Source organism: Myxine glutinosa, chromosome 3, assembly GCF_964187855.1.
Source record: "Myxine glutinosa chromosome 3, kmMyxGlut1.1, whole genome shotgun sequence".
In the NCBI taxonomy this organism is placed as follows: domain Eukaryota; kingdom Metazoa; phylum Chordata; class Myxini; order Myxiniformes; family Myxinidae; genus Myxine; species Myxine glutinosa.
The window spans coordinates 138151181-138163466 of record NC_136263.1 but is presented as its reverse complement, the minus strand read 5'-3'; the positions used below and the strand labels follow the sequence as shown (position 1 = coordinate 138163466).

At 43.1% G+C, this 12286-nt stretch overlaps 1 protein-coding gene across 9 annotated transcripts in view; it reads right to left on the bottom strand.

Moving 5' to 3' along the window:
- LOC137423175 (uncharacterized) overlaps window positions 1-12286 on the bottom strand; it is an 83650-nt gene that overhangs the window by 33324 nt on the left and 38040 nt on the right. For 7 of the 9 annotated variants that reach the window (XM_078774608.1, XM_078774616.1, XM_078774610.1 and 4 more), the window contains 2 exons: window positions 9435-11727; window positions 7886-7959 (listed from right to left, as the gene is read on the bottom strand). In XM_078774608.1, the coding sequence (XP_078630734.1) occupies window positions 7886-7959; window positions 9435-11727 (2367 nt within the window). The remainder of the gene's footprint in view (window positions 1-7885; window positions 7960-9434; window positions 11728-12286) is intronic. The other 2 variants (XM_078774615.1, XM_078774617.1) reach the window with 1 other exon arrangement.

Genomic DNA, 12286 nt, shown 5'->3' with positions numbered 1-12286 from the left:
AAACAGGTTTATTGAGTTTGAAGTTACTTTCTATTCTCAGGATAGAGATGTTCATATTGTTATGTTTGTAGGGTGTAGGCAATGATTACCATGGTCCAGGTAGAATTGTATAGGTAGTGTGCTCTGACTGTCCCCCATGTACATAAGTAGGAAATTTGTTTAGACCGGATGTTGTGTAAGCGCGTATCTTCGTTCCCATCACGAGGGGTGGGGTTATGTTAATTAGTTAGGGATTATGGGTAAATAAATCCCCTGTATGTAATGGCCTCTGTTATTTTTCCTCTGTTCCTTATGACAATGCAGCACACACACAAGCTAAGAAATCGCGCATTAATAACACTAAATAAAAGTGAGCGGAACAAGACATTGAACAATACTGCTGGTGCTGCCAGCAGCCACATCACCACATCAAGCAGGCCAAACCAAACAGTTCAATCTTGGTTTCATCAGACCATAGAATCTTGTTTCTCAGTCTGAGAGTCCTTTAGGTGCTTTTTTGCAAACTCCAAGCGGGCTTTCATGTGTCTTTCACTGAGGAGAGGCTTCCCTCTGGCCACTCTGCCATAAAGCCCAGATCAGTGGAGTGTTGCAGTGATGGTTGTCCTTCTCCTTCTATCCACCCTCTCCACTCTCGCAATCCTCCTGACCCAGTTGTTCTCACAAACCTGAAGCCTCTGTTGTTGTCTCAGTCAATGCCACCATCTCCAAACCATAAAAGTAGGTGGCGTTACACATGACATTCAAACCTTTCCTTTCAATCTACTTCAAATCTATTACTCCCTTCATCCTTCTCCATGCATTCGCACACCTAAATCCTCCTCCACACCTCTGCCTCCGAGTTACCATTCCTGGTCATTGTTCCCCCCGGATACTAAAACCTATTTCCTTGTCTGATCTCCTTCCCCTCTAACCTGATATTCATTTATTTTCTCTGTTGCCTGACCCACATCACCTCTGTCTTATCCATACCCATTTTCAGTACATGTTTCGCAAATGCCTCCTTCCACTCCCCCAGAACTTCCTGCATCCCCCACCCACTCTCCAGCACAACAGCCAGATCGTCTACATACAATATCCTCTCCAGAATACCTTTCATGTTTACCTTCCTGCTTACCAGTTCCATTACCATGATAAATATGAGTGGGCTGAGGGCGCTTCCCTGCCTCAAACCAATGTTCACATTGAACTCCTCCGACATCCCAGGACCAACCAAAACTCTTCCCTTCATTCCCTTGCACATCCCTTCCACCTACCTAACTTCTGCTTCTGGCACTCCCATCCATCTGTGTCTCTCAGGACAGTGTCGTAGGTCTTCTCCAGATCCACAAATCCCAATGCCATTTCACCTTGCACCTCCAACCTCTTCTGACCAGATATCTAAGCACAAACATCCCATCTGTCGTTCCCCTCCCCTTTATAAACCCCTGCTGCTCTTCTCCAATCTCGTTCTCCACACTCTTCCTTATCCTCTTGTCCAGAACCCTCTCCAGCACTTTCATGACATGACTAAAGGAGTGTAATGCTTCTGTACTTCTCCAGCTCTTGAATATCCCTCTTCCCCTTCCATATCGGCACAATTAACTCTGTCCTCCACTCCTCCAGAATTGAACCCTCTCTCATACATACATACATACATTCAACAACCTCTTCGTCCAACGGACTCCAACTTCTCCCACCGCAACTGTCATCTTTGTACACACCTCTTCAATTCCATCTGCACTTCCCCTTCTGTGATCTCCACCAACTACACTTTCCCCTCCACATAACTCGGTAGCTCCAGCTCGCAGTTGCTTCCTTCCCATTTCAACAGCTGTTTGAAATCTACCGTACCGTCCCCGACCTTGTGGTTTTGTTTTTCTCTCAGCGATTCGTCGAATGCGCTGCAATTATTTTCGTTCTCTGTTTCGTCCCAGTCGTTCACCCCATACCTCCTTGTTTAATATCTCTACTCAAAAAAAAAAAAAAAAAAAACCCCAAAATTTTTTTCCTTCCCAGGTCTTATTCGTTTATTTGTTGTTCTTATTTGTTCGTTCGTTCTTCGTTCGCGATCACACGATCACGTGGTTAGAAATGTATAATCTCTCCCCTGAACAACTATTTTCTCTCACATATTATAACACCCTTTTCTTCTTTTCCTACAAAAGGATGCTTTCGTCTTGCTCACCAAATCTATTCATTCCGAAAAATACATATAATACCATCTCTTACAGTTCCTCTTTTCTACATTCCCTAAATTATCCAGAACTCCACCCCTCCTTCAGTGTCCTCAAACGTATTTTTGACTCGAAAGTCTCAAACTCATTTTGCAAAAAATGTTCGTTTCCCATGAATCGTACACTTTTCAAAATCCAATCTCACCCCTCCCCTCCAAATCCTCCCCATCACCCATCCCTTTCAAATCTCCCCCCTTGCCCCTTCCCTCCCCTCCCTCCTAAACTCCCCCCACACCCCTCCCCTCCGAAACTCTCCCTCGCTACTCCCCTCCTAGACTCCCCTCTCACCCCTCCTCCTCAAAGCATCCTCCCTGCTTCTTCCCCCTTCCAACTTTCACCTTCATCTCCCCCAACCTTCTGCCTCACTCTTCCCCCTCCTCAAATAACATCTCACTGTGCCTCACCCAATCTCCATCAAACCTTTTGTCCGCCCCATTCTTCCCTTTCTCCAAGCTATTCTGAAATCTCTGACACACCTTCAACAGCTCTCCCTACCTCTTCCTCCTCTTCCACATCTTACCCTACCCCTCCCCCCCCCCCCCCCCTGTTCTGGACCCGATGCTCCCCCTTCCTCTTCATTAACGGTATGGACCTCAAACATCCGGGGCCTTCGCTCAAACTTGACTGATCACTCCATACAGGTTGCTTCTGACAAACCAGATGTGATCTGCTTAACAGAAACTTTCCTCCTTCATGATGTCTCTGATGCCTTGGTATCTCTCCCAGGTTACTCCCTCCTCCGGTATGATAGACCTGAGCCTCGTCCTGGAGGTGGGGTTGCTATCTTTATAAAAAACTCTCTTCCTCACTCGCCCTCCACTGCCCTCTCTCCACCTCACCCCCAGGAATACCTTTGGCTACGGCTTCCCCTTCGCTCCCACCTTTTGTTCATATGTGTGTTGTATCGTCCACCAAACAGCGATGACTCCATCTACATCTCGCTGTCTGATAATATGGACCAACTTCTATCTACCCATCCCAACTCTCTCTTCCTCATATGTGGTGATTTCAATTGTCACCATGCCAGTTGGCTGGGTGTGGGTACTTCTCTCACCAGCCATGGCTCTTCAGCAAAGGACTTCTGCGACTCACTGGGACTGACACAATCTGTCAATTTCCCGACCCGGATCTCAGTCAACGGAGCATCTTCTCTTCTGGATTTGGTTATGACAAACTTCCCTGAAAATGTCTGCTGCTCTTCTTCTGCTCCAATCGGCTCATCTGATCATGTGCTTGTCAAAGTGGACATCTCTCTGACCATTCTCAGAGAGCCTCCTCAGCGTCGACGAGTCTGGCATTTCACTCAGGCCAACTGGCACGGTCTTCAAGCAGCCATCAATCATCTGGACTGGTCTCCCATCTCTACCGCCTCTGACATCAACTCATCCTGGGAATTCTTTCAAAGTAAATTGCTCTCTCTCATGCACAGATTTATCCCATCTCGTCTTCAGTTGTCATACCCTTCCTCCCGTCCATGGTACACGGATTCTTGTGGTGAGGCTGTTGCCCTGAAACAACTTGCTTTCGTCTCCTGGAAAGCAAATCCAACGGAAGGAAATCTCATTTCCTTTCACAAAGCCCGAAACAAGTGTGTGTCCACCCTCAGGAGAGCCAGGAAACAATATCTCACCGTTCTCAAGACCGACCCGGATCCCTCCGCTCTAGGAGGCTAACCCCCGCTCTAGCAGGGAAAATGGCCTTTAAAATGCATGTTGTTGTTGTGTTGTCTCAAGACCGAACTCTTATCTGTCTCCCTCTTCCAAATCCTGGTGGCGTCTGGTCAAATCTGTTTCTGGTGTTTGTTCCCCCTCCATCCCCTCCCTCACCTCAAATGGCTTAACGGCTGACTCCGCACGTGAAAAAGCTGAATGCCTCAACTCTGTGTTTGCCTCTAAATCTTGTGTCCCAAACCCATCCCTCTCTGTACCCACCGTACCCAGTCGTACCCAGCTGCTCCTGGACTCTGTGTCCTTTCCTCCTGACAAGGTGGAAAAGTTTCTGTCAACCCTCGGCTCTGATTCTGCAACTGGTCCTGACAGCATCAGCCCACAGGTCCTAAAATCATGTTCTTCCGCTCTTTCACTCCCTCTTTCTGTTCTCTTCACCCTCTCTTTTGCTCAAGGTCATCTGCCATCTGCTTGGAAATCAGCCAACATCACCGCTTTGCACAAAAAGCTGCAAAAACAGATCCCAGCAACTACAGACCAATCAGCCTTCTCCCAATTATCAGCAAAGTCATGGAATCCATCATTGCTTCAGATATGAAATCTTTCCTCTTCTCCAATGGCTTGATCTCTGATCATCAATTTGGTTTCAGACCTGGTCACTCTACTCTGGACATGCTGCTTCTGCTTTCTCAACAATGGATGGAGGTCCTCAACACCAAACAGGAAATTAGAGCTGTCTCCCTTGACATTTCACGACTTCACGTGCCTTCGATGCGGTCTGGCACCCTGCTCTGCTCACCAAACTCTCCTCCTTTGGTATCCATGGAAATCTCCACGCATGGCTGGCGGACTTCCTCTCTGGTCGTAGTCAACGTGTGGCCCTGAATGGGTTTCTCTCATCTCCTCTTCCTGTTCAGGCTGGAGTTCCCCAAGGTAGTGTTCTGGGCCCTGTGCTTTTTCTGGTCTTCATCAATGGTCTCTCTGACTCTCTTGAAAATCCTCTCTATCTCTTTGCTGATGACTCTACTCTCTGTCGCTCCATTCCTCATCCCTCAGATCGGCAGTCTGCAGCCTCCTCAATCTCTGCAGACCTGGACAAAATCACAGACTGGGCAAACAAATGGAACATGTCTTTCAATCCTGATAAATCTCACACTCTTACGATGTCTCTCCGAAAAGACCGACTGGAAAACCCTCCCTTCCACTTTCTGAATAATCCTCTCCAAGAAGTTCTGTCACTCAAGCTTTTGGGTCTCACTATTTGCCATGATCTTTCCTGGGAAAACCACATTTCAAATCTGGCCTCCAAAGCCAGTCGCCGACTGGGCATCCTCCGTCGTGCGAAGTCCTTCCTTGGCACACCTGAGCTCCTCACCACATACAAGGCTTTCATCCGCAGCTCTATGGAATACTGCTCTCCCCTCTGGTCTGGTGCTCCTGCCTCACACCTAGCCCGTCTTCACGCTGTTGAAACCAAAGCGTTCAGAATCATTGGAATCTCCCGCGATGAAGCTAACTCCAAGGGCCTTTCACTCACTCACCGCAGGCAGGTTGGTGGTCTTTCCGTCTTCTACCGACTCCTCTCTGGCCTTGCCCCCCCAGCCCTCTCTGGGCTCTGTCTGTCCCCCAAATATTCCTACAGGTCGCACAAGATCTGCCTGAAACCCTCTTAAATGGTTAAACTGCCAAAATCAAGACTTTCTGCTCACCTTCACTCCTTCATTCCTCTTTTCTCCCACCTCTGGAACAAACTCCCTCACTCTCTTCAATCCCACTCCACCCTCCAGGTCTTTAAAACAGCTGTTCACCACCATCTCTTATCCTCCCCCATCCAAAACCTTGATCTTTTCTACCCCCGCTAATTTCGGTCCCCTTATGTTTTATACCTCTCCCCCCCCACCCCCCCCTCCCCTTCCCATGCCTCCTGCCCCCAAGCCCTCTCCCTCCCACACTTCTCCCTGCTCTCAAATGTTGTGGTTGTGTGCTTCCCATCTCTTGGTCTCTGAATCTCTGAAATGGTCTCTCCCCATCTTGTCTTCCGCTCCCTCTTTTTGTATATTTTGTTTGTCTGGTTGATTTGTTTGTGAAATAAATGTTAGCTCTTTCATGAGCCTCGATTCAGTATTTAAAAAAAAAAAAAAAAAAAATCCCCCCCACACCTTCAATATTGAGGCCCTCCCTGTTAATACTGTGTCCCTCGTTCACAGTATAAAAATCACACCAGTGTCCAAAGGAAGCGGTTCAGTTTGGCATTTTAATATGAAATAGGCAAAGCGTAGAAACAAACTAAACCCATTATAATTACCTTTTAGAACCCATTAGAATCACCCTTTAGAACATTTGACTTGCCCTTTAGAACCCATTAAAATTGCCCTTTAAAATCCTTTGGAACCCTTTAGAATTAACCACGGTGAGTTAGAAAGGTTCCTCTTCTCCATGTTGACGTATGGATGGAAGGAAGGACATAGCCAAGTATTGGAGTGGCTTAACCACTTTAAAATGAACTGATTGATCACATTATTAGTTATTACTATGGTTGATAATATTTGTGGTACTTAAACTGAAAATGCCTCTTTTATCATCATTGACGACTTTAATGACTGAGATATGGGATTATTAATGCAGCATACTTTATTGACACAAATTGTTAAGGCTACTAGAGCTCATGCTGTTTCCGACAAGATTTTCACTGATTTAGGTGATAGCCATCACGATGCAGATATATCTGCTCCTACATTGACTTGTGATCATGCAGTCATTACTCTTCACCCTCGTCAATCAAATGCACCATCGGTTACGCCTCATATGGTTTCATTACGGCCTTTTTGTGACACTTTTGTTTGCGCTTTTGGACAATGGATAACGCAGATGGATTGGTCAATACTAAGTCAGTGTGAAAACCCCAATAGTATGGCTCAATAGTTTCCTCAGCTCATTAATACTCAGTGCAAACAGCATCTTGAATTCATTTCATTTGAATGATAAACCAAGGATTAAGTAGAATGGCATTCGGTAGAGGGCATACCTCTGCCAGGCTTAACAGTTTACACTTGGTTTCCCACTGATTGGCCGGATCAGCATCCATATCGTAACCAAAATTTATTCAGCTTATCTTGTCACCGACCCACCTCATCCACCAGGTTTTGTCATAACCCATCAAACACGTTTTGAAATATCGTTTTACATATCCCTGGTGTTGGGCTAGCGGCTAGGGTGCCGGCTTAGGATCCAAGGATCCTGGGTTCGAATCCCAGTCGATCGCTGAATTAACGCCAGGGGGGTTGACTCAGCCTGTCATCCTTCCGAGGTCGGCTAATTGAGTACCAGTTCACTGGTAATTCCCTGTTTGTCGTTAAAGGCGGCAAAAAGGGTTGGCGTCAGGAAGGGCATCCGGCCGTAAAACATTGCTTCAAATAGGGGACCGAAAAACAACAACAACTACGGTTTCCGAAAAAGGCCAACCCCCGCTTTGCAGGGAAAAATGGCCTCTAAAGGTGGTTATATTATTATATATATATATCGTTTTTGGCCCCATGTTTCAATAATGAAGAATCACTTTAAAAAAATTCTTGTATCCCGATCTGGATCTTCACCAAAATTGAAACAATTCATTCTTGTCACACACCCAACTTGTCCACCACGTTTTGGCCGAATCCATCCACAACTTTTTGAGACATCCTCACAGATGAATGGTCAGACAGACTGAAGGACAGACAGGGGTGAAAACATAACCTCCACCCACCTTTCGTTGTGGAGATAATAAATATTGAATCCTTAACTCAATCCTTGAACATGCCATGTTTCCTCAATAATAAAAAAACAACACTAATCCTGCTGGACATAATGGCACATCTAAATGTTGGCTATGATGATGATGTCAACTTGACTATGAATATCAGTAAAATTTGCTGAAGTCTAGGAGTCAGTGATAGTTACCTTAACCCAGCTACTCAACCAATGATGAACAGATAAAATGATGGAGTTTGACAAATTTACAAAGTGTACCTCATTTGCTTCTTGAATACTCAGACATTGACCATCATTTCCCACATCACTGGCATCTGCTTCTGAATTTGTCGCTGTAGTGAAAATGAAAATTGGAGTGGGACAAATAGATTTAAAGTATTTAACAATATTTTCAATGACAAATGCATGAAAAGCAAGTTTAAAGTGGCAATCGTAATGCATTTAACATATTTTTTTAACAAAATAATACATGAAATACAAAAATGAAAGTGGCAATCATATTAAATGCATTTAACAATAAAATAGTGATGTAAATTGCAGTTTCACAGAAGACTGTCAACACTCAACAATGACTGGAAAATGCACCACCAACATGCAAGTTATTCAACAAAACGATATACATTTTTCAATATGGGATGTCTAAAGAATAATTCCTTTAAATGATTTTAAAAATTTTTTTATTTAAATAATGCATTATATATATATCTATATATATATATCTATATATATATATCTATATATATATATCTATATATATCTATATATATATATATATATATATATATATATATATATATATATATATATATATATATATATATATATATATATATATATATATATATATATATATATATATATATATATATATAATGCCAGCATTACATTTCTTTCAGTATGTACTGAATATATACTGCAGTGAATATACTGCTATTCGCGGGCTCCGCGTATTCGCTGTTGATAAAATGGGACCTGTTTCTCTATTCGAGAAAGTGTCCCGCATATTCGCGGTTTTTTTTTTCTATTCACGGCCGTGTTTCACGAAAGCACGGGTTTTCTTTCCTATTTGCGGCCATGTTCCACAAATTCACAGTTTTTCAGGGGCGCAAAAAAAAAAATTCACGAGCTGCTATCTTGACACATTTATAAAACCCATCTTTCACCAGCCATGCATAAAGCAGGTGGACATAAGCAAAAAAACATCTTCTATGAGCCACGAGCATGACCTGCTTCTACATTCACTGCTGTGTGCTTTGCATTTTCATGGCTTTCGCGGCCGCGAATTTTAGCCGCACTTTAATCGAGAGCTTCGTGGGATGTTCCACCAGCTGCATAACACGTCATCCCCACGAATTACTGTACAGAATGAAAACACTCCACAGTATCTATTAGTGCAATTAGATGTCTCCCTTTTCCCCAATGAAACTGGCACGGCATGCATTCACGGATTTTCATCGACATTCACAGGATTTGCCTCGCCATTTGCAGGATTATCGCCAACATTTGCGGGATTTGCCTCGCCATTTGTGGGATTATCGCCAACATTCGCGGGTTTTGTCTCGCCATTTCCGGGACTTTCAACGACCTTCATGGATTATCGTCGACATTCTTGGGATTTGCCTCACCATTCGCGGATTTTGCCTCACCATTCGCGATTTTGACCTCTCTATTCGTGGATTTTCGCGACTCGGGAACCTATCCCCCCCTTTTTCCATTGAAACAATACCCCGCTATTCGCGGTTTCGCAATTCAAGGCATTTTCCAGGAACGTAACCCCCCACGAATAGCAGGGTCCCACGGTATTTACCTGCAGCTGGCCCATCAGGTTCATCAACATCTTTCTGAGCCTGGATATCCAGACATCCAGGTTCCTCAGCATGTGCATCCATAGGTGAAGAAATGCTCCCTTTGGATGCACTTTTTTGAATAATTTCTTTGGAAACATTAGGAATGCAAATGGTGTCACTCAAATGTTCTTGAGTACTTCTTTCTTCATTGGGTACAAAATATTCCTCTTTGATCTGAGGAACTATAGAAAAAGCAGTTGACGTTACTTCTGAAACACTATGGTCTTTTAAAAACGATCCATCTACCTTATTTTCGATTGAATCCAAAGCACCTGACACAAACTGCTTTGCTTCTTTAACAGCTTCACTTTTTAGGCAAGGTTTTTTGGAAGCGGCTTCTGCTACGCCAGGTGCTCGCAAAGAAAGCAACTGCTTTTCATCATCTGAAATACCTCGATAATTTGTCTCAACTGACAAAACATTAGTCTCTATAATTGTATCCGGATTCAGTGAAGAATCACTTCCTTTTATGTCTGGAGATTCTTCGATGGTTTTCATTCCAGCTTGAGAAGAAGATAGTGGAATTTCTTGTTTCTGTGGATTTACATCATGATAAAATTCTTTATCCAACCTTTTCAAAACAACTGAATCAATTTCATCTTCCACTTTATCCATGTCATTACAGGGTTTACTTGTGAGAAGAGACACACTTTCATTTTCACCTGTCGATTTTGCAGCAACATTTGATTCTGAAGAATCAAACGTACACAACTGAGATGTCTCTTGTTTGTCACTGAAGGAGCTGTCTTCGCACAGCATCTGACATTCTTTAAGTTCCGGTTTCACCTTCTCAACATCAGTGGTCTTCAGTTGATATGCACTGGGATTGGGTTTGTTCAAATGATGACTCATTTCCTTTGGATTAACAAAGTCTCTTCTTTCATCTCCCACCTCAATGCGTTTAGTATCACCTTGATTATTGCGATTGGTCCCTGGATATTCAATATCCTTCGAGGACAATGAAGCATGTTGGATTTTCTCAACATTAGCACCAACATGAGAATGGCAACTATCCATCTCAGTGAATTTACAATCAGGTTTGTTTTCAAAAGCTTTAGAGCTGGGTTCTTTTTGACAATTTTCAAAAACAGAAAATGCATCATCACTTTCCCTGGTGAGGCAAATATTACTTTCTTCAATACTCTCAGTGATGCTACATGGGTCAGACAGCACACTAGAAATATTTGAAAGATCATCAGTTGCAACTGGATGAGAATCATCGATGGCTATTTTCTCACATGTCTTTCTACGTGTTGTTTCTTCCCCTTTGGTGATGCTCAGGACATCTTCTTTTGCACTCTTATTGTCATCCTCACTGTCTGTTTTAGTCTCATTTTGAGTGCCAATCCCACTATCGATATGTCTCTGCTCTTTGCTTTCTTGCTGAAGAGCTCGGTAGTTGTGCTTCTTAGAACTCTCCTTTGGGTATCTTTTAAAGTCAGTCTCTATCTGCTTCAATTCTCCCAACTTGGTGTCAACCACTTCTTCAGCATCACATGACGATGAAGCAGATTTTAGCATGGTTTCTAATTGCTTCTTTGCAAATTTGGTGATAATCTTTTCGTCTTTCAAAGAGAGCTGACTGGCACGTGCAGCAGGTATATCACGACTCTTTTCATTTTTCCTGAATGTTCTCTTGTCTTCTACTTCATCTCTTTTACCAGAATCCCTTATTATATCTCTTTCTGGAGTTTCTTTCTTCAGGTGTTCTTCAATTTTCCTTCCTTTGAACAAAAAGTCTTTCCTTTCATTATCCTTGCCCATTTCCTTTTTGGATTCTGCCTGGCACTCCTTCTGGCTTGAGCAGGATTCAATACCCTTTTTTTCAGACTTGCCTTCCTTTACTTTTATAGATCTTTTGCTACTTTTTTCATTTTTACACTTCTGATCAGAGCTCACTGATGCACGACTTTCAAATTTAGAGGATTGAATTTTCCTATCCTTATCACTCCTTTTCGTCACAACTTTCCCCACCTTCACCCTTGTCTCCTCATGTTTACCAACTAGAGACGATGTCATCGAAGGTTCTAGAGAAGACCTTTGCTTGTTCTTGACTTGAGTATGTTCTCCTTTTTTCACTGTTATGTCAGACTTTTCTTCAGATGATGATGAGCGGGACCTGCAAGGTGGATAAGAAAAGCACTTTGACTTCTTGATGTTTCTCTCTTTATGCTTTATTGGCTCGGGTTGAGCCTCCTTCTTGGTGTCAGATGATGCGGGCGGTTCCTCCAAACGGCTTCTTTTGGTGTTTTTCTGAAAGAAAACGTTGAGGACAAACAGTGCTTTGAGAAACATCCTTATGTTTGACAACAAACACTGAAAAATCCAGATTAATAATAATAATAATTTTAATCATGCACAGCATTTAACATTTGACAAAATGTCTCAATGCACTTTACATAAAATGAATTAAAAGAAAAAACACAATTTGCAGAAATGCAAAAAGTCAAATACATAATCTACAAAGTAAAAACATTAAAAGGCATGTAATACATATATTCAGAAGCTTTGGTAATCCACTGGAAGAGGTTCAGCCTCTTGAACTGCAAAGTATCATCACCCATGAACTTTCCTGGGCTGACCACCGAGCAAAGCTGGTCTCCAAAGCCAACCACAAACTGCATGGTATCCTTCGTTGATCTAAGTCTTTTCTTGGAAAAACATAGCCACTCACTGTAGCTCAATGGAGTACTGTACTACTTTCCACTATGGGCTAGCACCCAAGCATCACATATATTTATGTTGTCTCTTCTCGATTCTGTGTAATCTACACCTCTCAAAACTATTGAAATCTACCATGAGACCAAAGCAC